We start from the raw sequence: 26693 nt of genomic DNA on the forward strand, positions 1-26693 counted from the left end.
CAAGCGGGGTAGCTTGGTGAAGTGTTCAAGAGCAGGCTCTAGTTCCCCCGGGAGATCGACTGGCCGATGATCCCAGTCCAAGTGTGGGTGGCACTACCTACTTGGATACCAGGCGTGGCTCAACGGAACCTCGCTCTAAGCCCATGGCTAGAGCACCTAAAGGCGATAGGTGGGGAGAGTACCCAGGTGGCTCGCGTAAGGCCACGGTGTTCTGAAATGTCGTCCCAAAGACCCAGACTGTGGAAAGGAAGAGGAGCAGTCCTCTGGGGTAGTGACCAAGGACACAGTCGTGTGGTGAGGAAGTCCCAGAGGACCGTGGGACTTAGTGGTCGGGCCTGTGGGCCTCGATCCAGTGGCAGTGTTGTCAAACACGGCCAGGGGCAGAAAGGGACTTGGTAGGAACTGACAAAGGGACTTTGGGGAAGGTGACTCCCCAGGTTTGTGGGCATCCTAAGGATGCTAAGGAGTGGATCTAGGATGACTCCTCGTGGACAGATGGCCCAGTCTTGGAGAGACGGGATGGTGATGCAAGTGGTATTGGACCACTAGTGCAGCAAAGGTGAATGGGCATGGCCTTAGCGTAACGGGCCGAGATGTCAGTGGTACCTTTGGGTGTCGGTCATGGGATCGGACATGTGGAGCACTTGGACCAAGTGCAAAGGTTGAGTGGCATGGATGCCATTCTCGGGGCTAGCAAGCCCCAAGTCTTGAATGGGACTTATGGAGGTTGTGAATGAGACTCCTCCAAGTGGTCGGAGGTGTGGTTAAGTGACTAAAGTAGAATGGAAAAATTAGTCGCTTACAACTTGGTATCAGAGCTGTTCCTTAGTCCGACTTTTATTGGTGCTCAAGTATATCACCATTGATGTTGGCATTGGAAGGTCCTAGGAGGGGGCCTGTCCTTGAGGAGTAGCATGTCGACAGGACATGGCTCTCCACTCGAGTTCATGCATGAACTTGGGCGCGATGTGGTGGATAGAAAAGGGGCCAGTAAGGGAACGACTTTGGGATCTGGGGAACAGTATAAGGTTTCCTCAAAGAGCTGCGGATGTGATCCAGATGAACGTTTGATGCAGCAAACGGGCTAACGTAGTTGTGGTAAACAACTATAATTGGGATCACGGGAAAGATGTAGACTCCAAAATAATAAAGGAGTCACAAGATTACCCTCATATAGTTGAGGCCGGTGCTCATAACTTTGAGACCGGAATTGATGACCATGGGAGGTCAAATATAGGAGAGGACACAAGTCCTCGAAATGGTAGCTGAGGTTGCCCTTGATAAATGCTGGAACAACCCAAAGAGTTGGGGATGTACTTAGAGGATGAGTTGGTATTCTCATCACATGGACAAGTGGTCCTAAGAGGCAAAAGGTTGCCCCAAGAGAACAAATCAAGTGTCGGAGTAACACTTGCAAAGATGGTCCTTGTGAGTAGGACCTGAATACAAGAAGTTGTATTTAAGTGAGCTAGCACCTCAAAGGTAGGACCTCATGGGTCGTCAGATGACAAAGTCCAAAAAGCTGGATGACTCCAATAGAGTCAAGGAATAATCCTAAAGGATTGATGGAAGCATTTGGACTGAGGTGTGTGGTACCCCACGAAGGATGGGGGGGATCATAGGATCCAAGGATGAGAACAGAGGGTATCTCATCGATGGCAAAATGTGCCATGCTAAAGTCGTGGGAAGGGTGTTCCCAAAAGAAAACAACTTTGAAACAAAGTTGTGTGTGACCTCTATAGTGCAGTGCTAACGGATGGTTGGCATGAGAAAGAGTGGTATTGGTCTTGGCAAAGACTTAGACACAAAGAAGAAGTGTCATAGAGGTAGGCTCGTGAAGCCGATAGTGTGGAGACACCAAATGTGCCAAGGTGTGATACCTTGAGGCTATGTTGGTGAGTTCATGAGAACCCCCTGCCAAAGGAATCCCAATGGAAATGGGAATGGCATAGCCTAAGTTGCAGAGCATGCAATTGGAGTGTGGTGACCCAGATAATGATGGAGGTGTGGAAGCACCAGCAATGAGTTGTAGGACTTGACAACTATGAGGCAACTAAGCAAGAGGTGCAAAATAATTGGTTAAACGGGTAGAAAGTAACTACCCAAGCCTTCTTAATGGCATAAGGAAGTTGGATATACCCTTACGGGGGATAAGTTGCTTATGTTGCGATATAGTAAGTCAATGTCATGAAAGGAAATACTCATTGTCAAGGAAGCCATCATTGGGACACCCGAACACTCTAGAACACCAGGAGGTGGTGTTTGATGTCGCGAGGGCAATAGATAAGGCCCAAGGGACAAAGTCCCTAGCGAATGATGGATAGAAGGTGCTATCCAAATGCCCAAGGTGGCGGAGACAGGAGAAGACTGTCTACTCGAATTGGACAAAGCCAAAAATGGAATTTTGGCAAGGCTAGCAATGGGCATGTAAAGGCCCATAAGCAACAACGTAATCTCGGTGTGTGGGATTATAGGGTGAGCATACCTGGATTGAGGAACCACTCCCTAGGCTATCGGGTAGGTTCATCCCTAAGAATACTTGCTAAGGAATGATAGAAAGTGCAAAGCTATCCTCCTGGTCTGGAGGAGAATGACCAAAGGAAATGTGTGAAGCCAAAAGCAAGAAGTAAAGGGGTAGAACCGAACCATAGGAATCGAAGGGCATAACCAAGGTTGGTTATGCCAGCTGGGAGTGGAGAATCAAGTGGGGGCTCGAGGGTGTTGCCACTAGCAACCGTGATGCCATGGAGAGTCTAAAATATGGAATTGTCCATGTTAGACTATATGGTAATTGGAAAGCTTGCAAAAAGGGAGGCCTTAGCAAGCTAAGGGACAGAGTTCCTTCAAGGTTTCCAAAGACGATTTTAGGTAGCTTAGTACCTAGAAAGGCCAAGTGTAAATGGTTCATGAAACGCGTAAAATCAGAGTGGCGCAGCAGAAGCGTGGTCTTGAAGCTGGCCATGAGGCAATGCTATCAAGGTTAGGGAAGTAGTTCCCGAGTGTTCAAAGAGAGGGCTTTGAATGAAAGTCGATGATCAAGGGCTTTCACGCTTGTGCAGGAACCATGTTACAGTGGTCGGAGGGCTTGCCAAAGCGAGATTGGCAAGTCAGGGGAACAAATACCCTAGTTGAAGGTGATAACTTCAAAAGGGGTGGGCCATGAGGCCAAGCATGGAGGAGTCCATGCATGATCACAGACTTGTCAAGTGTGAGGACTTGGCAGTGTGGAGGAACTAGGTTCCTAAGCTGTGATCTGTAGCGCGCTTTGAGTATAAGTTGGTGCACCGGCGTGGGGAGTCACGCCAGGCATCCTGGGTGATGCCGTCCGTAGATGCATATACGGAGGTTGGGTTCGAGTCCCGACCCTCTAGTGCTTGGGTTCGAGTCCCAAATCACTAGGGTGTGGTGATGGTTTGGAATATGAGGACACTCATATTTCGGTGGTCATGGACTCTCAGTGAGGAGACTGGTTTGGGCACACCGCCAAGCGAGGGATGCCTCGGAGTCGTGATGCACGGTTAGATTGCTTAGAGTGAAAGCTCGGTATATCTAACTTGAACACTTTGGTGCAAAAGGCACCAAGGACATGGTGAATGAGATGGGGACACCCAGTCTCAGTTGCTATGGATCCTTGGCCGGAAGGGCTGGCTTGGGTGCACCGCCAAGCGTGGGGGATGCCCCCGGGGTCATAGTCAACAACTTAGAAGGGTCCGGAAGACCTAGTTCCTATTGGTAGACCTATTAAGGGGTCAAGATGAGATCACTAGGTGATCTTGTGGCTAAACAAGGACAAGGTCTTTGTTTGGGTTAAGGAATATGATTCCTAGTTCAAAGTGTTGATTTGAACTATTGATAAAGGTGTGGCTTGGTCAAGGTGACTAAGTGGGAAGGACACCTAAGGGAAATGAACTACTACAATATAATGGTATTATGAGTTCAAGAAAATAGTCTCCAGAGATAAGCCCATGGGTGGGTCACAAGGTTGGGCTAGGAAGAGATCCTAGAACAGTAGGGAGACTTATTAGGGGTGAACACCCTAGTCTGGGCAAAGCAAATCCTTTGCTATGAAACCAAAAAAATACCTCAAGGAAGGAGGTAATGATCCTATGTTGCTTGGTGCAACAACCTAAGGATAGGAGCAAAAGACGAGTGCCCAAGATAGGGCTGTGGAATCCATTGGAAAGAATCCAAGTGGCAAAGTTAGCCAAGGAACACTAATGTGTTTGATGCTAACGGATTGCGGAAAAAAGAAGTGGACTTCCAAGGATGGATTCCCAAGTGCTCCAATTTGGCAAAGGAAAGGCTCCAAGTGAGGGAGCAATTAAGTAGCCAAAAGATAGGGCCATGGACAGCCCTAGCACAAATAATGATAAATGGAACGTAGTGCCAAGGGCGGCACAAAACAGAAAAGAGGATGATGGTGCCCTCAAGTAAAGAACTTCCTAGGATAGGGAAGTGGAGTTGCACAAAATGTGCAAGGCAAGATGTCGGAGACACCTAGGAAATTGACTCCAAAAAGTCAAGAGTAAACGTTCCAAAGTGCAAAGGTAGATCAATGGAATCTGTGACTACTCAAGAATGAGTAGTGGAATTGAGTTAGAGAGGGTGTCTCTAACGGGTTTAGCGAGAACTGAACTAATAAAAAGGAGCAAACCACCACAGGTGGTCAAGTGAGCCTCTAAGTTGGAGAGACTATCCTCCTTAAAGGATGGGCAAGGCATGGTGAGCCTTTGGTGTCGAACCATTGACGAATATGGAGAAGGCATGGTGAGCCTTCAATGTCAAACCATTGACAAATATTGGCTAGGGGCCAAGGATGGAAATGGTAACACATGTGGGTGTTACTTTATAAAATGGTTTACCGTTTGATGAGGACATCGAACTTCGTCTATGGGTGGTGGAGTTGTGAGACACAAAATCCCTAGGCCCCAAAGTGGAGCCGGAAGGGTGCCACGTGGTAGTGGCCGAAGCGAAAGCCAAACAAGCGTAGCACGTTTGGACTAAAAGCTCCGACTTGAGAGGTCAAGAGCAGGAGTGGAACTCCCAACAAAGTGCTCAAGGAGCGAGCACGAAGCGAACAATAAGCAAGGCTCCAAAAAGGGACCCAAAAAGGACCAACGCATGACACGTGGAAGTGTCTGAGATGGACCCGAGGTGGAGTCCGAGATGGACCCGAGATGGAGTCCGAGATGGACCCGAGATGGAGTCCGAGATGAAGTCTGAGGTGGACCGAGATGGAGTCCAAGGTGGACCCGAGATGGAGTCCAAGATGGACCGAGATGGAGTCCGAGATGGAGTCTGAGATGGACCGAGACGGAGTCCAAGATGGAGTCCGAGATGGAGTCCGAGGTGGACCCGAGGTGGAGTCCGAGATGGACCGAGACGGAGTCCGAGATGGAGTCCGAGATGGAGTCCGAGAAGGACCCGAGATGGAGTCCGAGGTCGAGACCGAGACCGGGACCGAGATTGAGACTGGGACCGAGACCGGGACCGAGACCGAGACCGAGACCGGGATCGAGGCCGGGACCGAGACCAAGACCGAGCCCAAGGCTGAGACCGAGCCCGAGCCCGAGTCCGAGTCCGAGTCCGAGTCCGAGTCCGAGTCTGAGTCCGAGTCCGAGTCCGAGTCCGAGTCCGAGTCCGAGTCCGAGTCCGAGTCCGAGTCCGAGTTCGAGTCTAAGAGGGTGAAAGCCCAAAGCATTCATCTCCCAGACCCTGGGGGGTTTGGTGAGCTCCAAAAGTATAGTAAGGGGGAGGATTGCAGTGGAGCCAGTTTGGCCCAGGAAGGCCAGACCCAGTGTTGGGTGATGAACTGACCACTGGGAAGTCCAAGACTAGAGTGAATACGGACCGACAAGCGGGGTAGCTTGGTGAAGTGTTCAAGAGCCGGCTCTAGTTCCCCCGGGAGATCGACTGGCCGATGCTCCCAGTCCAAGTGTGGGTGGCATTACCTACTTGGATACCAGGCGTGGCTCAACGGAACCTCGCTCTAAGCCCATGGCTAGAGCACCTAAAGGCGATAGGTGGGGAGAGTACCCAGGTGGCTCGCGTAAGGCCACGGTGTTCTGAAATGTTGTCCCAAAAGCCCAGACTGTGGAAAGGAAGAGGAGCAGTCCTCTGGGGTAGTGACCAAGGACACAGTCGTGTGGTGAGGAAGTCCCAGAGGACCGTGGGACTTAGTGGTCGGGCCTGTGGGCCTCGATCCAGTGGCAGTGTTGTCAAACACGGCTAGGGGCAGAAAGGGACTTGGTAGGAACTGACAAAGGGACTTTGGGGAAGGCGACTCCCCAGGTCTGTGGGCATCCTAAGGATGCTAAGGAGTGGATCTAGGATGACTCCTCGTGGACAGATGGCCCAGTCTTGGAGAGACGGGATGGTGATGCAAGTGGTATTGGACCACTAGTGCAGCAAAGGTGAATGGGCATGGCCTTAGTGTAACGGGCCGAGATGTCAGTGGTACCTTTGGGTGTTGGTCATGGGATCGGACACGTGGAGCACTTGGACCAAGTGCAAAGGTTGAGTGGCATGGATGCCATTCTCGGGGCTAGCAAGCCCCAAGTCCTGAATGGGACTTATGGAGGTTGTGAATGAGACTCCTCCAAGTGGTCGGAGGTGTGGTTAAGTGACTAAAGTAGAATGGAAAAGTTAGTCGCTTACATTTGGGATCTTGGGAATAGTATAAGGGTTTCCTCAGAGAGCTAAGGATGTGATCCAAATGAGCATTTGACGCAGCAAACGGGCTAATGTAGTTGTGTTAAACAACTATAATTGGGATCACGGGAAAGATGCAGACTCTAAAACAATAAAGGAGTCACAAGATTACCCTTGTATAGTTGAGGCTAGTACTCATAAATTTGAGACCAGAATTAGTGACCGTGGGAGGTCAAATACAGAAAAGGACACGAGTCTTTGAAATGGTAGTCGGGGCTACCTCTAATAAATGCTGGAACAACCCCAAGAGTTGGGGGTGTACTTAAAGATGAGTTGCTATTCTCATCATATGGACAAGTAGTCATAAGGGGCAAAGGTTAACCCCAAGAAAATCATTAAGTGTCGGAGTAACAAAAAAAATTGTCCTTGTAAGTAGGACATGAATACAAGAAATTGTATTCCAGCAAGTTGGCACCTCAAAGACTAAGACTTCGCAGGTTGTTAGATTAGTAAAGTCCAAAATGCTAGATGACTCAATTGGAGTCAGGGAGTGGTCCTAAGGGATTGGTTGAAGCATTTGGATTGAGGTGTATAGTGCCCCATGAGGTATGGGGAGGATCATAAGATCCAAGTATGAGAACAGTAAGTATCTCATTAATGGCAGAATGTGCCATACTAAAGTTGTGGGAAAGATGTTCCCAGAAGAAAACAACTTTAGCCCAGAGTTGGGTGCAAATGCTATGGTGCGGTGCTAACAGATAGTTAGCATGAGGAACAACTATATTGGTCTTGGCAAAGACCTAGACACTAATAAGAAGTGTCATAAAGATAGGCTCACAGGGCCGATGTAGAGACACCAAACATGTCAAGGTGTGATACCTTGAGGTTATGTTGGTAGGTTTATAAGAACCCCTTGCCAAGGGAATCCTGTAAGCCACAAATTTTTCCTTTCCAATTTGCCAGCTTACCTCGTCTATCTGACCAACTTTGCTTTGGCTTGTGATAAATTCCCTCGCCAAGGTTCTCGCCTATTGTACCAGCTCCTACTTGGTCCTACTTGATTTCAGCTACTCACTACATGAGCAACGAAGTGTTAGCCATCCATCTACGGATTCCCAAATCTCTCCCAATCCCCCTCCCCAGGTTAGACTAGACTTAAGATTCAGCTACACTCCCCGCAGGCACAAGCAGCCAAGCACACCAAGCCTCCAGATTCCTAACACCCCTTGGTACCACAAGACTTGATCATGGGACCCTCTAAATCCCAAGCCTTGGGTGCAGCACTTGCTTGGGGACGTCAGGGCGAAACACCGTGTCCTAACGGCCCAGTATGGGTACCTTTACCCCCCCACTTCCATCCCGAAGGGAAGGCCCAAGCCCCTAGGAAGGGCGAGGACCAATGAGGCACAAGGTACTCAAGTGGGGCACCACTCCACATGAGCCGGGAGCACCGCAGTCGGTTTCCCTTTCGGGAGTGGGAGCTGCTCTTGAGCACTTCCCTGGGTGGCCCCTCCGGCACCACCCAAGCCCATGCTCACTCCCACCCAAGGCCCCTCGGCCCCAGTCTCAACCTCAAGTCGGTTTGGAAGCCCCACTGGAGAGTTCCTTCAAGCTTCAAGACTGGTTCCTAGACCTCACTATCCCTACTATACTTTTGGAACCCCCTACAGCCCCCCCCCCTGGGAGACACACGCTTTGGGCTTTCACCCCTTGAGCTGTATTAGTATGTGGACTTAGTCTCAGAATCGATCTCGGACTTGATCTCGGTCCCGACTTCGGACTCGGTCTTGGACTCGATCTCGGACCCAATCTCGGACTCGACCTCAGACTCGGTCTCGGACCTGATTTGGATCTCAGACTCCGTCTCGAACTCAGTCTCGATCTCGGTCTCCGATTCGGCCTCGGCTCGATCCCGGACTCTATCTCGAACTCGGTCTCAAAGTCGGTCTTGGACTCAATCTTCGACTCAGTCCCATCCGATGAACTCTTTGTCATTTCGGTCAAGCTTTCGGGGATCCTTTAGCCTATGACATCTCAGGGAGTCGGTTCCTTACAAATCCTAATTGAAATGGGAATGGCATAGCCTAAGCTGGAAGGCATGTGATAGAGTGTGGTGACCAAAACAATAATGGAGGTGTGGAAGCATCAACAATGAGTTGTAGGACTTGACAACTATGAGGCAACTAAGCAAAAGGTGCAAGATAATTGGTTAAACAGGTAGAAGATGGCTACCCAAGACTTCTTAATGGAATAAGGAAGTTAAATATACCCTTACTGGGGATAAATTGCTTATGTTGTGATATAGTGAGTCAATGTTGTAAAAGGAAATGCTCATTGTCAAGGAGACCATCATTGGGACACCTAAACACTCTGAAACACTAGGAGGTGGTGTTTAGTGTCGCAAAGGCAATAGATAAGGCCCAAGGGACTAAGTCCCTAGCGAATGATGAATAGAAGGTGCTATCCAAATGTCTAAGGTTGCAGAGACGGGAGAAGATTGTCTACCCAAATTAGACAAAGCCAAAAATGGAATTTTAGCAAAGCTAGTGAAGGCCCATGAGCAGCAACATTAATCCCGGCATGTGGGATTATAAAGTGAGCATACCTGAATTGAGGAACCACTCCCTAGGCTATCAGGTAGGTTCATCCCTAAGAATACTTGCTAAGGCATGATAGAAAGTGCAAAGTTATCCTCCTAGTCTAGAGGAGAATGACTGAAGGAAAGGTGTGAAGTTAAAAAGCAAGTAGTAAGGGGATAGAACCGAACCATAGGAATTGAAGGGTATAACCAAGGCTGGTTATGCCAGCTAGGAGTGGAGAATCAAGTGGGGGCTCGAGGGTGTTGTTGCTAGCAACCGTAATGTCATAGAGAGTCTAAAATATGGAATTGTCCATGTTAGACTATATGGCAACTAGAAAGCTTGCGAAAAAGGAGGCCTTAGCAAGCTAAGGGACAGAGTTCCTTCAAAGTTCCCAAAGACAATTCTAGGTAGCTTAGTACCTAGAAAGCCAAGTGTAAATGGTTCCTAGAACGCGTGAAATTAGAGTGGCGCAGCAGAAGCGTGGTCTTGAAGCTGGCCATGAGGCGAAGCTATCAAGGTTGGGGAAGTGGTTCCCGAGTGTTCAAAGAGAGGGCTTTGAACGAAAGTCAATGGTTAAGGACTTTCACGCTTATGCATGAACCATGTTACGGTGGCCAGATGACTTGCTAAGTGAGATTGGCAAGTCAAGGGGACAAATCCCCTAGTTGAAGGTGCTAACTTCAAAAGGGGTGGCCCATGGGGCCGAGCATGGAGGAGTCCATGCATGATCACAAACTTGTTAAGTAAGAGGGACTTAGCAGTGCGGAGGAACTAGGTTCCTAAGCTGTAATCTATAGCGCACTTTAACTATAAGTTGGTGCACTAATGTGAGGAGTCACGCTAGGCATCTTGGATGATGCCTTCCGTAGATGCATATACGAAAGTTGGGTTCGAGTCCCGACCCTTTAGTGCTTGGGTTCGAGTCCCAAATCACTAGTGCGTAATGATGGTTTAGAATATGAGGACACTTATATTTCGGTGGTCATGGACTCTTAATGAGGAGATTGGCTTGGGCATACCGCCAAGCAGGGGATGCTCCGGAGTCGTGATGCATAGTTAGATTGCTTAGAGTGAAAGCTCGGCATATCTAACTTGAACACTTTGGTGCAAAGGGCACCAAGGATGTAGTAAATGAGATGGGGACACCCAAGTCTCAATTGCTATGGATCCTTGGCCGGAAGGGGTAACTTGGGCGCACCGCTAAGTGTGGGGGATGGATTTGTGAAATCTAGATCTCCAACAAAGTCAGCATCAACATATCTACTAAAGTGTTCCCAACTTGGATTGGGAGACAATGCCCATAGCAAGCACTATGTATGGATGTGTATAAACCATCAAGTATAGTACGTTGCTAATAGCTTGTCAATACAGAACAATAATTATCTTAGAATAGTTCTTTGGTGGGGACGTGGACAAATCTTCTCTGCCAAGACGGAATCAATCAAGCACTACATGATCAAGTGTTTTTTTATTACAGTTAATGCTAACGTATTGTTTGGCAATTGGAAGCGCCAAAATGTGATTCAAACGAAAAGAACACGATTTCTCGACTCTCACTCTCTCTCTCTCTCAACTCTCTCGACTCTCTCTACAAACGAAGTGTGGTGCCCATGTTCTCCTTGGTCTTGCCAGCGTTGTTTCCACCAGGATGGCCAGCCTCTAGGCAGCCGAAGCAGCCAGCCCTCGAACACGGCTCACCAGGATTGTCCCTGGAGGACTGAGTGAAAGCTCCAGGTCCAGCTCCGGACTGTGAGCTAGTGTCCCTGGAGGACACAGCAAAAGCTCCAGCTCCGGGCTGGGGACGCTTTCAGCTGCCGGATCCCGTGGTCCATCCTGTGCTGCCGTCGTCAAAGCATCCCACCCGCCCATCGCCGGGGCACCGTCGCCTCAGGGAAAGCTGGCCGCTTCATCCCGCCCGCCCATCGCCGTGGCACCGCCGCCTCGCAGAGAGCTGGCCGCTTCCTCCCGATTTGTCGCCACCTCGCGGAAAGCTGGCTGCTTCCTCCTGATTCATCGGCGTGGCCCGCCCACCCATCGCCGTGGCACCGCCGCCTTGCAGAAAGCTGGCTGCTTCCTCCCAATTCGCCGCATCACGCCCACCCGTCGCCCTCCTCCAATGCCGCTTCCAGTGGCGCCACCAGCTCCGCCTCCTCCAGCTGTCCAAGCGTTGCACGCGGCGGGTGAGCAAGCACGAGGTGATCCCACAGCGATGGCCGCGTGCGATGCGGTGAGCGATCGGGACGGCTTTCCACGAGACGGCAGTGCCAGGAGCACCAGCTGGTGGAGCCACTGGAAGCGGCATTGGAGGAGGAGCGCCAGCTGGTGGAAAAGCAGGAACAAGGGAGTGTGTCCTGGGATTGAACACATACTCAACAGTTTTCCTTGTGAGCGCCCATTTGGCAGGTTCATGAGCGAGGAGGATCCTGAGCGCTCCTCGCGTGGTCGTGTATGCCAATCCAGGGCGATGAGGTGAGTGTGGTCTTCCTACCAAGATAGGCTTGAAGGAGCTTGCTTACTCCATTGTTTGCAGTCACAGGGCGATAGCCTCGTTTCAAGCAGAATGATAAGGGGAAGCCCGTCTGGGCTTCACTCGACGAGGACACTCCCGTGGGAGATCGCCGAGTGGTTAAACCAGAATCATCGCGTGGAGTTTGAGTCTTGCCAGCCGAGTACATCCAGAAGTTCTACTATATTGTGATGAAGAAGAAGAAGAAGAAGAAGCAACGGCAGGAGCTCGCTGTGAGTAGTTTTTGTTTCCAATTTTTATTCTTCTTTTGCTTCATCAAGGCTGAAGAGAGAAGTGAAAACTCTGGAAAACGTAGAACAGATGCCGACCCTTCTTACTCAGAAGAAACACCAAAGGTGTGCTCTCTCTCTCTCTCTCTCTCTCTCTCTCTCCTCCTTGCGTGTTTCTGACTTCTTAGGTGGTTGTAGAACGAAGCATGCCAGGAGTAGCCGCATGGAGCAGTCCAAACCCGTATCGGACACTACTGGTGGGGAGCTCATCTTTCCTGTGTTGAATGGTTGATAGCCTTGTGCTTTCAGGAATCCTGGCGTTGACGACGAAGACAATCATCTCTGGACAATAAGAAGTCATGAAAAGGAGATACGAGCTGTATGTGACACTGTTTATGGGCTTGGTATTGACAGCTTTTGTGTAAACTTGCAGGCTTTGTCAGCTACAAGTGAAGCTACGGGATCTCGGGGGACTAACGTCAAGTCTCAAGCTTACGAAGAGGTGAAAGCAAGTCCCGGAGAGCAAGTGCTTCCTCAGACTCGGTGACGAACGAGACACCCATGCCTCCGCAGGTACTTAGGATGACTAATGCCCAATTTCTTTTATCCTTTTTGACCTGTTAGTGTAACAGATGAGTATGCAAAGTTGCAAAGGATCCAGCACGCTCAAGCTCGGCGTTCACAGATTGTCGGTTGCAACGCTGTAAGCCGTTTTCTATCAAGGCTGTGGTCCTCGCTAATGTGAAATGCAGGCACCTAAGGAGCTCCTTATTTGGGGGTTTTCTGGGAATCTGACGCTTTCTTCTTTAGCGATGGATGTGATCCTTTCTTGTCTTTCTTGCTTTTGGTGCATCGATTTCAGGAGTATGCTTCACAGGTGGGTCTCTAGTTGTTTCATGTGCTGAAAGCACTGTGAAGGTCGTATCTTACTACGTTTTGTCTTGTATATATTGACTTTTTTAATTTTTTTTTCAAATTCAGGTATGAAATTCATCAACTGCTGAGTGCCTCTACACTCTGGGGCCTGGTTCTGACGAAAACAACGTGGCTGGTCATAAGAAAGAAAACCTCTGCACTGGCTGCTAATCCGTCTCAAACCTGTAACGTTTGCTGTTCGTGACGCACTTGGATCTTGCTTTACTGGGCTGGTTTTGGTTGTTTGCAGGCCTTGTGGCAACAAGTAGTGGTCAAGGCAATCGACAACTGCTTTTGTAGAGGAACGCTTGTACCAGAATTAATCTCACAGAACAGGTATGTGAGCTAACTATACTTTTATTCAAGTAGAAAATGCTGAAAGTGTAATGGTAGTTTTTTTTCCCAGGGAAGATTTGCCCTCTGGAGTTTAACAATAACCTACTGATATGCGGAAGTTACTCGTCGCAAAATGGCTCGGGTATTGTTCAGATCTGGGACGTGGATGCACTCCTTGAATGCTGCAGATTTCCAGCAAATGACATGATAGTCAACATTGTTTTCCACTCTTGAGAGTTTCTGATTCGTGTTTTTTTTTTTTGGACAGTCTATAACTGATGCAGTAGGAACAATTGTTGTGACAGGTACTTAACTCAGATATATGTCTAGCCTTTGCTGATGCATTCCTTTCAACAGGCCCAGGCGATGGAACAGTCGGCTTATTTGAATCTATATAAATATTTTTTGTACATATGACTCCTTTTCTAATATTATAGTAACAATTAACTTCTTAAACTCAAATAAAACTTTACATTGTTTGTACTTGTTTTCCCAGTGGCTTAGATCCCTACTAGCCTGTATAATAATGGCATATGCTAGGGACACATATTTTCATTCCTAAATTTTAATGGCTAAGATTAAATATTAGAATTTGGGATCATAAAATAAATTGAAAAGGTTGGGAGGAAGTGTAACACAAGAGAGCATTCAATGTGTGCGTGTGTGTGGTGCCATTTTTACCTATGGTTTATTATATGGAGCACCATTTCATTATTTTATATTCTAGCTTTCTCACAAACCCAAGGAGAGCCTCTTCTCACAATAGTTCACTTTTATTTATTGATAATTTACCTCAATCACAATGTACTTCTGGAATTTTGTGAAAGACTGAAGGTTTGGAAATTTGCCAATAACAACAAGTAACTTTTCAAATTTTGTGTTCTTTTGAGTGATTTGTTTTTTTCTCTTCTTTTGTCATGCCACTTAGCCCATGAAGTAGGGAGTTTCAAGTTGTTTGTGGCATTTTATAATTGCTCAACAAAAACTCAAAATGTTCCACCTCCTTACACCACCAGCTTCTAGAAGGTGGTGTAAAGTTTGTAAATACATTTATGTATACTATTTATGTTAATTAGCATTTCCTAAATAAACTAGCAACAACAGCTCTAGCTAACTAACTTGATGCTATGGAGAGAAACATTAGGAAAGGGATCAGGAGCCCATCAAATGCCTTCAGTCCAAGGACACCCATCAGTGAGTGCTCAATGTTAAACTTTCTTTGCTGCCTCTGACCTTGTGCTTTCAAGGTCCAAGTCAGGAGTCTCCTAATGAACTCATCATGTTTTTTATTGACTCTCTTGCAGGTTTGCGCCAGCTTGATCAGATGCTTGAACACTATCAAACCTTGGCACTGCTAGACGGACTGCATAAATTTATAACATTCTAGGACAAAGAAAAATTAAAGTCACACGTCCTTTAAATTCAACACAGCATCAAGAGCAAGGGGTCCGATCTTAGGGGCATCGATGAGGATCAAACACGGGGAGAAGTCCTCTATAGGATGCATTACTGGTGAATGCTCATCTGAATGCACTGGTCTAACATTGAAGTGCAAAGAAGATTTAAATCCCGATAGGGGATAGCTGCAAATTTCAGCAAAATGGTATGTCTCGAAGTGTAAGAAAAATACTTTCTTGATAAGCCCGGAAGAGAAAAGAGCTTCTAAGACTTGAACCAACGAAACCGTTGCTCTGTCCAGTTGGTCTGGATTCGATAAATCCAACCTTAAGTTCTTCCTCGCCCAGGTAAACATGCTCGGCCCTGCTGCCCAATTCCAAATGGGAAATACGAAACTTCAGAAAGACATGGAAAGACCACAAGCGTTGGCGGACTGAAGCCAGCAGCCAGTGAAAATCCAGCCAGTGTAAAGTTTGTCCGTCCTCCACCGAAGACTGAATAGAGGAAATGCTATATTTTACGCTTAAAGTTCTGGAAAGAAATAAAGGAAGAAATTTGCCATTGACCGTTTGCGCTTGTTGGCTTTCACGCAGAGTTTCCTGCGCAATGCCCTTCACGACATGAATCCAATCACTCTCAGCAGCTAGAAAGTTCCATGTTCGTTTCCACAGTCCCAGATATCTCTGCCTTAGCTACAAACCGGTCCATATGAGCGAAGTTCCACTTTGCCAGCTCAAATCTCTTCCGATGCGTTAGCCTGGCTTTGAAAGAAATCTCAATTGCAAGGAAGCTTCTCTAGCAAAAGCAAAAGCTCAAATCCTGGAAGCGCTGCCGAGGCCGTGGAAAACTTCGATCCTCGGTATACTTTCTGCGCCTGAACGCCTGCGGACAATTGTGGGCAGATCTTCACCGGAATAATTTGCGGCATTTTTGAAAGCACCGAAGTGGTGTTCATGCTGCACGTAGGCACGAGCAAGCATGCAAATCCAAATGTTGCCAGTGACACCCAGCAACTCTTGCATCCTGGCCCAGAGTTGCTGCCTCTCCTCGTCATACTCCACTCCACCAGCCGAGACGACTGCCTCTCTTATGGCATGACCTATCTCATCCGAGCTCGCTCCCAAGTCCCTCTGCGTGCTTGGAGACTGGATCCACGCCGCAAACGCCTCACAGATTCCTCTGGTGGAGTTGCTAATCGCAACAAAAACCCCTTTCCCACCGCGCGACACGCGCTGCCCCCCCCACCTGGTATGCAGCAGTGACTCGCCTGTGACGATCCAAGCAAAAAGGATCACGATTGAGCAAAGAGAAAGGCACTCTGCATAGACTCACAGTCTCGTTTCCACGTCTCACGGTCAACGCTGCCGCCCAAGCAGTCCTCGAGGATCAGCTGCAGCAGCAAACTCGTAAGCGATGGATGGAATCATTGACATGATCATGAAGAGCTTACGTAAGCTATGTAGAGGATCATGTCGGAAATCCCAGGTCTCCATGTGGCCTCGTTGCGGCTGTCATCGTCGAAACGGTGCCTTCGAAGCGTGTTTTCGGAGCTCGCAGTCCGGAAGAGTCCGTCCCAGGCTGCCTGCTTGATCGCCCCGAATTCTTCTAGAGAGCACGCGGTCAGGCATGGATCCCACTGCACGTTGGCGCAAATCTCCACGAAAAGGCTACCGTAGTCATTGCCAAAGACGGTGGCAGCCGCGTCGCAAAGCTGGCGGCACTCGTCGCTGCTTCCCCGGCTCATCGTAACCTGGATGTGCTCCACAATCGACTCCGATGATGTCGCTGCCGAGCACAGGGATTTGAGCTCGGCGTGGTCGCGGCGTCCCTTCCTCGTCCGCATCCATGTAGAGATCAGGCGCGCTATCGGCACGCTCACGTCTGCGTACTCCTGGAAGAGCGGCTCCACGCGGTGGAAGTTGTAGTGGCCTTGGATCCACTGCTCGAGCCGGGCACGCATCTGGTTGTCCCATTGGATTTCTCCCGCTGCCATCACCTCCTGCCACACAAAAGCTTGAACGCTCTCTCAAATCAAAACGGTGTCAATCATCATACCTCCAACATCTGGCGTAGAGCGACGGTGATGTCCATGGACTTCCACTCTATCCTGGGCGCGTTCTCGATGCAGGAACGTATCCGTTTGAGCTCGTCCAAGGATGCCGGGGAGGACTTTTCATCCTTCAGCGCTGCTTGTTTGCTCAGGAACAGCAGCAAGAGATTTTCCAGCGGTCCAGCTCCGCCACCGCCACGGTCACCTGCTATAGCTTGTGCTTCGAATGCGTCCAGCCATTCCAGCGGCTGTTTGTTGCTCTGGAGCTGGAGCAACAGCCAGGTGAAGACGACGTCGCAAACCTCGCCGCTCGCATCGAACAGGAGAGCGGCGTCAGCAACGCAAGTGGGCGAGAGAGTGCAAGGAAACAATATCGACACGATGGCTGTGGAAAAGGAACCAAGCTCTCAGCTTGAGAGGAATCCAAAGAAGAAGTACGTATAGCTAGCTACCTGACACATGTTCATCTGTGATGACCAATGGGAACGACGATGGCGTCCGATCAGTGGCCTCCTCGAGCTGCAAAAAAGGAAAAACCATAACTTTGCTACACGATCCAAACAAGCACTCACAAGGTGGAGTTCGATCAGGGCGTACGTGCAGCGGCCTGTGCAGCACTCGGGGCGGGGATGAGGATTTCGAGATTGCTCTTGATGTGGGCTATGGCGCGTGAAGTAGTCGGCCGCGATGAAGAGGTGCAAGAAGCCATCTGGCACGGTAGCGCCAAGGACGCGTGCGACGGCCACGGTCCAGATCTTCCACTTGAGCTCCGAGACAGTGGAAGTGCCGGTGGAGTTGGGCAGGACTTCAAAGAACCACGCACCCGGGGGATGATCCAGCTCCAGCCCAAAGTGAGAGAACGTTGCCCTCACAACCATCAGCAGTCTGGAGCCTATGCCGCTGCGGAACCATTCGGCCACGCGATCGCCAACGCATGGCATCCACCCCACCACTGGAATCAGTCCTTCCATAGCCCTTCCTTTGTAGATTTATTTATGTTTAGCATCTTCGTCTTCCTGCAAGGTGTTATGCTTCTCAAAGCAAGGAGAACTTACGTAAATGGCTCTAGCACAGGCGCTTCACTTCGACCGAGATCTCACAGTATAAAAAACAAGAGCTTGTCAGAATTTCTATAACCCTCTCTCACCATTTCTCTTACGATCCCCGCGGCTCAGCTCTCCCATATCCAACCAAGCATTCTACAATAAACTCGTAACAAGAACAGAAAAATAGATCTTTTCAGTACCTGATTCGCAATGACCGCCATTTCTCAACACGAAGAAGCTACACCAAACACACTTGAGCACAAGAAGGCTACAAATCTCGTTCTACCGCTTGCTGGTTCTCCTGGAATCGGGTGTGTTAACCGCCAGTTTCGATGGCGATGATTATGAATTTTCATACAGCAAGAATTCAAACAAAGAAACAAAACTTGAATAGAAAGTACCAGCATCCAATTGAAACCTGCGGAGCGGAAGGTGATATGTAAGCAAAAGAAGACAGAAAGAAGACTCACGGGGCATGGTTCTCCAAGTGTAACATCCCAAAGAGCCACGCTGCCATTTCTCCACTCGCTGCTAAACCAGAGAGCATAATTTCCTCCTTGGTCTCCAGCACCCACAAAGCTACACACACGAAAAGAGAAGAGTTGGAGGTTCACTCGCTACACACCAAGTGGGAACAAAACCTCTTACCCAGCGCGCTGGCATTGGCTTTCCACGACTCAAATAGTGTAACGCCTTCGTAGACCGGGAGCCTGGGGTGGGGGTGGCTACTGCAAGCGGGGAGCTAACGCAGCGGTCACGGGTCTCCATTGGCATTAACCGTGTGTCCCAAACGACTGCTTTGTTTGCCGTGGGAGATATCTTCCACAGGAACTGTAAGCAACGGAAGCAACCTGGGAAACAAGCCACATGACCTTGGTTTTGGCTGTAATGGAGGAAGAAATACCTCACAACGGGGGCCAAGAGGCACCACAGCTCCGGATATCAAATAAGCCGACTGTTCCATCGCCTGGGCCTGTTGAAAGGAATGCATCAGCAAAGACTAGACATATATCTGAGTTAACTACCTGTCACAACAACGGTTCCTGCTGCATCAGTTATAGACTGTCCAAAAAAAATAATAAGAAAACACGAATCAGAAACTCTCAAGATTGGAAAACAATGTTGACTACCATGTCATTTGCTGGAAATCTGCAGCACTAAGGAGTGCATCCACGTCCCAGATGTGAACAATACCCGAGCCATTTTGCGACGAGTAACTTCCGCATATCAGTAGGTTATTGTTAAACTCCAGAGCATCCATAGGAGGCAAATCTCCCCTGGAAAAAAAAAAAAATACCATTACACTTTCAGCATTTTCTACTCGAATAAAAGTATAGTTAGCTCACGTACCTGTTCTGTGAGATTAATTCTGGTACAAGCGTTCCTCTACAAAAGCAGTTGTCGATCGCCTTGACCACTACTTGTTGCCACAAGGCATGCAAACAACCAAAACCAGCCCAGTAAAGCAAGATCCAAGTGCGTCACGAACAGCAAACGTTACAGGTTTGAGACGGATTAGCGGCCAGTGCAGAGGTTTTTTTTCTTATGACCTGCCACGTTGTTTTCGTCAGAACCAGGCCCCAGAGTGTAGAGGCACTCAGCAGTTGATGAATTTCATAATTTGAAAAAAATTTAAAAAGTCAATATATACAAGACAAGACGTAGTAAGATACGACCTTCACAGTGCTTTCAGCACATGAAACATGTGAAGCATACTCCTGAAATGGATGCACCAAAAAAAAAAGAAAGAAAGACAAGAAAGGATCACATCCATCGCTAAAGAAGAAAGCGTCAGATTCCAAGAAAACCCCCAAATAAGGAGCTCCTTAGGTGCCTGCATTTCACATTAGCGAGGACCACAGCCTTGATAGAAAACAGCTTACAGCGTTGCAACCGACAATCTGTGAACGCCGAGCTTGAGCGTGCTGGATCCTTTGCAACTTTGCATACTCATCTGTTACACTAAACAGGTCAAAAAGGAGAAAAGAAATCGGGCATTAGTCATCCTAAGTACCTGTCGAGGCATGGGTGTCTCGTTCGTCACCGAGTCTGAGGAAGCACTTGCTCTCCGGGACTTGCTTTCACCTCTTCGTAAGCTTGAGACTTGACGTTAGTCCCCCGAGATCCCGCAGCTTCACTTGTAGCTGACAAAGCCTGCAAGTTTACACAAAAGCTGTCAATACCAAGCCCATAAACAGTGTCACATACAGCTCGTATCTCCTTTTCATGACTTCTTATTGTCCAGAGATGATTGTCTTCGTCGTCAACGCCAGGATTCCTGAAAGCACAAGGCTATCAACCATTCAACACAGAAAAGATGAGCTCCCCACCAGTAGTGTCCGGTACGGGTTTGGACTGCTCCATGCGGCTACTCCTGGCATGCTTCGTTCTACAACCACCTAAGAAGTCAGAAACACGCAAGGAGGAGAGAGAGAGAGAGAGAGAGAGAGAGAGAGCACCTTTGGTGTTTCTTCTGAGTATGAAAGGTCGGCACCTGTTCTACGTTTTCCAGAGTTTTCACTTCTCTCTTCTCGCTGTGATGCAAACCCAGCCTTGATGAAGCAAAAGAAGAATAAAAATTGGAAACAAAAACTACTCACAGCTGGCGTTGCTTCTCCTTCTTCTTCATCACAATATAGTAGAACTTCTGGATGTACTCGGCTGGCAAGACTCAAACTCCACGCGAGGATTCTGGTTTAACCACTCGGCGATCTCCCACGGGAGTGTCCTCGTCGAGTGAAGCCCAGACGTGCTTCCACTTATCGTTTCTGCTTGAAACGAGGCTATCGCCCTGTGACTGCAAGCAATGGAGTAAGCAAGCTCCTTCAAGCCTATCTTGGTAGGAAGAACAAACTCACCTCATCGCCCCGGATTGGCATACACGACCACGCGAGGAGCGCTCAAGATCCTCCTGGCTCACGAACCTGCCGAATGGGCGCTCACATGCCGGTTCGTGAGCGGCGCTCCAATCCACCTGCATTGGTGCTTCATCGCCGACGGCTGGCGTTGTCGCTGGATCCTCCGTGGCGGCCGGAGCTTCTTCTTCCTATCGCTGGAGGCGACGGTGCCCCAGCGATGGGCGGGCGGGATGAAGCGGCCAGCTTTCCGCGAGGCGACGGTGCCCTGGCGATGGGCGGGTGGGATGCTTTGACGACGGCGGCGCGGGATGGACCACGGGACGATCCGGCAGCTGAAAGCGTCCCCAGCCCGGAGCTGGAGCTTTCGCTGTGTCCTCCAGGGACAGTAGCTCACAGTCCGGAGCTGGACCTGGAGCTTTCTCTACGTCCTCCAGGGACAACCCTGGCGAGCCGTGTTCGAGGGCAGGCTGCTTTGGGCTGCCTAGAGGCTGGCCGTCCTGGTGGAAGCAACGCTGGCAAGACCAAAAAGAAGAGGGGCACCACAGTTCGTTTGTAGAGAGAGTCGAGAGAGCGAGAGTGAGAGTCGAGAAATCGTGTTCTTTTCGTTTGAATCACATTTTGGCGCTTCCAATTGGCAAACAATACGTTAGCATTAACAGTAATAAAACACTTGAATGTTGTGGTCTTTTGTTGATCATGTAGTGCTTGATTGATTCCGTCTTGGCAGGCGAGATCTGTTCACGTCCCCCCACACGCTCCTGGATTCATCGTTTTGAGTTTGAGTGGTGGAACGATCCCCAAGTACAAACGAAGCAAAAGCACTAAGATCGCTCATCAACCAAGACATCCTCCTAGAGATATAAAACAGGAAGATCTCTTTTTCACTTTCCCACGGGGAGGAGACATCTCACGCGAGGGAGGAGCATAGCAATCGCAGCAGGAAACGATGCCTCGCGGATTCGATCATGGATGTACGCGATGCCCCAGCTTGACGATTTGGAAAGTAGAAGACGGGAGCGTCTTGTTTAAAGTCTCATCTCACGAAGAGTTCCCATCTCAATCTCCATCTCCCGACTCGAGCAAGCGAGGCCCTCTCGCGAATGGCCGGCGCGGACGAGTTCCCCGACCTCTTGCTCCAAGTCGAGAGCCTCCTCCACATCCTCCGCTCCACGGCTCCCAATCCCTCCAAGACCGAAGCTCTAGACGCGTGGAGCGGAGATCTCACGCCGAAGATCGTCAGCAAAGTCATCCAGGCTCCCAAGTTCGTCGACGATGCCGTGTTCTTCTTCACGTACGCGCAGCACAGCGGCTACCGCCACTCCAACAACTGCTTCCTGCGTGTTCTCCTCCGCGATCCGCCCGAGAGCTCCTGTCCGAGGTGGTCGACTCCTGGCAGCTCCCAAACGCGTCAACTTTCGCGGTCATCTTGCACGGGCTTTGGCGACGTCGCGATGGCCTGCGAGGTGCTCGTCGACCTCAAGAGCCGAGGCACCGCGGAGTGCAATGCCACTCTCTGCAAGGAGGCCCGGTTCGACGATGCCAAGCTGCTCTTCCGGAAGATGGTGGAGATGGCGGCCGAGGACGTGACGAGCTACTATCTCCTCGTTCGTCCGCTTTGCAAGGCCAAGATGATCGAGGACGCCGAGATGCTTGTCACCGAGTCGAGGAAGAAGCTCCTGGAACTCCCGCTCCACAATCTGGTGGTGTCCTCGTACTGCAAAGGGAAGACGCTCGATGCTGCGGTGGCCGTGTACGAGAAGATGGTAGCGGCGAACTCTTGCTCGGCGGAGTTCGTCACCTACACCAGCCTGATCCAGGGACGAAGCGGCTGGAGCAGGCCTTGATGTTCCTGGCAAGAATGGTCTCCAAAGGCTTCCAACACTGCCCCTCTGCGTCGACAACCGGCTCCACGAAGCTCGAAAGTTTCCGGGGGAGATGGCCAACCGGAACCTCACTCCCAACGTTGTCACGTACACGGTTCTCATCAACGGGCTCTGCAAAGGTGGCTGGGTCGACGAGGCTGTGGCGCTGCTGTCCAAGATGCGGAAGAAGTGCGTCCCCACGGCCGTGACTTACAACAGCCTGATCGGCCGAGCGGGCGAGCGAGGCCTACGACCTCCTGGAGGAGACCGAATATCTTCACAGTCAAAGAAGTCGGATGATGCTCTCCGAGTCTTGGAGCGCCTGGTGCTTCCGTCCCGACGTTGTCACGTACTCGTGCTTGATCGATGGACCTTGTAAGGGAAGGAGGCGATCGATCTCTTCGGCCGGATGATCAAGAGCGGCAGCTGTATACCGAACACGGTGACTTACAACTCCCTCGTGAGCGGCTGGGAAAGATGGACGAGGCGATGAACCTGCTGGAGAGGATGACTGGCATTTTCCGGCGAAAATTGCTTTTACAAATGTCCCTCCTCCTCCGTTTGGTGATAAGTCTCTTGGATTTGCTTCCAGCTGCGAGCGTATTGGGGATTTTTTTTTCCCACGATCCACCAAAATGTGCTGCGACAAATGTATTGGAAAAAAAGTGAGTTCTCAGCTTGAAACTTCCAAAAGAAATCATTTTTGGATGGATTGTGCTCACAGTTACAAGGATCCGGATCTTAATCTTGGCGAGATGACCTGCATTGATCGATGCATCTCGAAGTATACATAGGCAAGTTGTGCTTACGCTGGTCAGATTCTTTCCACCACGAGACGAGATTCAGAATTTTTTTTTCTTTCCCGAGAGAAGGCCTGTCAATCGAAAGCTTTCCATTCGAGTGTGCCTTTTTGTAGCCTCTCGGGAAGAGCCTGAGACCATTTTTGGAGATCCGGGAGATCCTTTTCTCCACGAAGTTGATCATGATCCGAAGTTTCTTTTTCCTTTCCTTGTGTGTTATATTCCTTGCTTCTCTCGCTGGTGCAATTGCCATCTTTGGACAAGATGCATCAATGGTGAGAGAGGGTTATAGAAATCCTGACAAGCTCTTGTTTTTTATACTGTGAGATCTCGGTCGAAGTGAAGCGCCTGTGCTAGAGCCATTTACGTAAGTTCTCCTTGCTTTGAGAAGCTTATTGTGCGTTTATGTGCCACCGCGAGGAAGACGAAGATGGTAAATATAAATAAATCTACGGAGGCAAAACCCTGGGCTATGGAAGGACTGATTCCAGTGGTGGGGTGGATGCCATGCGTTGGCGATCGCGTGGCCGAATGGTTCCGCAGCGGCATAGGCTCCAGACTGCTGATGGTTGTGAGGGCAACGTTCTCTCACTTTGGGCTGGAGCTGGATCATCCCCCGGGTGCGTGGTTCTTTGAAGTCCTGCCCAACTCCACCGTCACTTCCACTGTCTCGGAGCTCAAGTGGAAGATCTGGACTGTGGCCGTCGCACGCGTCCTTGGCGCTACCGTGCCGGATGGCTTCTTGCACCTCTTCATCGCGGCCGACTACTTCACGCGCCATAGCCCACATCAAGAGCAATCTAGAAATCCTCATCCCCGCCCCGAGTGCTGCAAAGGCCGCTGCACGTACGCCCTGACCGACCTCCACCTTGTGAGTGCTTGTTTGGATCGTGTAGCAAAGTTTATGGTTTTCCCTTTTTTGCAGCTCGAGGAGGCCACTGATCGGACGCCATCGTCTTTCCCATTGGTCATCACAGATGAACATGTGTCAGGTCGCTAGCTATACGTACTTCTTCTTTGGATTCCTCTCAAGCTAAGAGCTTGGTTCCTTTTCCACAGCCATCGTGTCGATATTGTTTCCTTGCACTCTCTCGCCCACTTGCGTTGCTGATGCCGCTCTCCTGTTCGATGCGAGCGGCAAGGTTTGCGACGTTGTCTTCACCTGGCTGTTGCTCCAGCTCCAGAGCAACAAACAGCCGCTGGAATGGCTGGACGCATTCGAAGCACAAGCTATAGCAGGTGACCGTGGCGGTGGCGGAGCTGGACCCCTGGAAAATCTCTTGCTGCTGTTCCTGAGCAAACAAGCACCGCTGAAGGATGAAAAGTTCTCCCCGGCATCCTTGGACGAGCTCAAACGGATACGTTCCTGCATCGAGAACGCGCCCAGGATAGAGTGGAAGTCCATGGACATCACCGTCGCTCTGCGCCAGATGTTGGAGGTATGATGATTGACACCGTTTTGATTTGAGAGAGCATTCAAGCTTCTGTGTGGCAGGAGGTGATGGCAGCGGGAGAAATCCAATGGGACAACCAGATGCGTGCCCGGCTCGAGCAGTGGATCCAAGGCCACTACAACTTCCACCGCGTGGAGCCGCTCTTCCAGGAGTACGCAGACGTGAGCGTGCCGATAGCGCGCCTGATCTCTACATGGATGCGGACGAGGAAGGGATGCCGCGACCACGCCGAGCTCAAATCCCTGTGCTCGGCAGCGACATCATCGGAGTCGATTGTGGAGCACATCCAGGCTACGATGAGCCGGGGAAGCAGCGACGAGTGCCGCCAGCTTTGCGACGCGGCTGCCACCGTCTTTGGCAATGACTACGGTAGCCTTTTCGTGGAGATTTGCGCCAACGTGCAGTGGGATCCATGCCTGACCGCGTGCTCTCTAGAAGAATTCGGGGCGATCAAGCAGGCAGCCTGGGACGGACTCTTCCGGACTGTGAGCTCCGAAAACACGCTTCGAAGGCACCGTTTCGACGATGGCAGCCGCAACGAGGCCACATGGAGACCTGGGATTTCCGACATGATCCTCTACATAGCTTACGTAAGCTCTTGATGATCTTGTCAATGATTCCATCCATCGCTTACGAGTTTGCTGCTGCAGCTGATCCTCGAGGACTGCTTGGGCGGCAGCGTTGACCGTGAGAGGTGGAAACGAGACTGTGAGTCTATGCAGAGTGCCTTTCTCTTTGCTCAATCGTGATCCTTTTTGCTTGGATCGTCACAGGCGAGTCACTGCTGCATACCAGGTGGGCGGCGCAGCGCGTGTCGCGCGGTGGGAAAGGGGTTTTTGTTGCGATTAGCAACTCCACCAGAGGAATCTGTGAGGCGTTTGCGGCGTGGATCCAGTCCCCAAGCACGCAGAGGGACTTGGGAGCGAGCTCGGATGAGATACGTCATGCCATAAGAGAGGCAGTCGTCTCGGCTGGTGGAGTGGAGTATGACGAGGAGAGGCAGCAACTCTGGGCCAGGATGCAAGAGCTGCTGGGTGTCACTGGCAACATTTGGATTTGCATGCTTGCTCGTGCCTATGTGCAGCATGAACACCACTTCGGTGCTTTCAAAAATGCCGCAAATTATTCTGGTGAAGATCTGCCCACAATTGTCCGCAGGCGTTCAGGCGCAGAAAGTATACCGAGGATCGAAGTTTTCCACGGCCTCGGCAGCGCTTCCAGGATTTGAGCTTTTGCTTTTGCTAGAGAAGCTTCCTTGCAATTGAGATTTCTTTCAAAGCATCGGAAGAGATTTGAGCTGGCAAAGTGGAACTTCGCTCATATTTTGATTTAAGGGCGATCAGCATTTGCCACGTGTGCTAATCCTTGGACCGGTTTGTAGCTAGGGCAGAGATATCTATGACTGTGGAAACGAACATGTAACTTTCTAGCTGCTGAGAGTGATTGGATTCATTGCGTCAAGGGCATTGTGCAGGAAACTCTGTGTGAATGTTAGGTGCCAGCTTTGACTACGTGGTCAACGTCGGTCAAAGGGAAGCTCAAAGGTATATTAAGGCATGTTAAGTTAAGGGACTAACCTACCCTAGGGCTCACAGTGGAACAGTGGCATAGTAGCTTGGGGGTGATTGGGTGGTGAGGAACCTCAAGAGGTGGCGTAGCATAATCTAGGGCAATTAGATCTCTGTCTTTTTGCACCGGATTATAACATTGGTATCAGAGGAGTTGGTTGCGATGGCCGACCAAGCTGAACACTAGAATCCTATTGTCGATCGTGGTGCCGACGAAGCTGCGGAGATTTGGACCATTCAAGATGTGGTTCATGAGCTGCGAGCCCTTAATCAAAATCAGCAAGAGATGCAAGATGAGATGCATGGCATGATGGATACCATGCGTGGGCGTATTGAGGCACTCGAGGCTAAACAGGGTAACGCTCCAAGTAAGCCTTCTTTGGTAGATCGACTCAAGATTCCAATTTTTTCCAGTGATGGTGGTGTGGATGAGTGTC

At 50.0% G+C, this 26693-nt stretch overlaps 2 protein-coding genes across 2 annotated transcripts; one reads left to right on the forward strand and one right to left on the reverse strand.

Moving 5' to 3' along the window:
• Positions 1–15161: 15161 nt before the first annotated feature.
• On the reverse strand, positions 15162–17769 carry LOC112350380. Its single transcript, XM_024686473.1, has 6 exons — positions 17241–17769; positions 17121–17187; positions 16674–17053; positions 16069–16617; positions 15951–16008; positions 15162–15885 (listed from the first exon to the last, which is right to left on the reverse strand). Exons 1-6 carry the CDS (start codon positions 17637–17639, stop codon positions 15431–15433), a joined length of 1908 nt encoding a protein of 635 aa, XP_024542241.1. The 5' UTR covers positions 17640–17769; the 3' UTR covers positions 15162–15430.
• Positions 17770–23697: 5928 nt separating this feature from the next.
• Positions 23698–25993, forward strand: LOC112350377. Its single transcript, XM_024686467.1, has 6 exons — positions 23698–24105; positions 24160–24226; positions 24294–24673; positions 24730–25278; positions 25339–25396; positions 25462–25993. Exons 1-6 carry the CDS (start codon positions 23707–23709, stop codon positions 25914–25916), a joined length of 1908 nt encoding a protein of 635 aa, XP_024542235.1. The 5' UTR covers positions 23698–23706; the 3' UTR covers positions 25917–25993.
• Positions 25994–26693: the final 700 nt, after the last annotated feature.

This window comes from Selaginella moellendorffii, unplaced genomic scaffold (assembly GCF_000143415.4).
Source record: "Selaginella moellendorffii unplaced genomic scaffold, v1.0 SELMOscaffold_1, whole genome shotgun sequence".
NCBI lineage: Eukaryota > Viridiplantae > Streptophyta > Lycopodiopsida > Selaginellales > Selaginellaceae > Selaginella > Selaginella moellendorffii.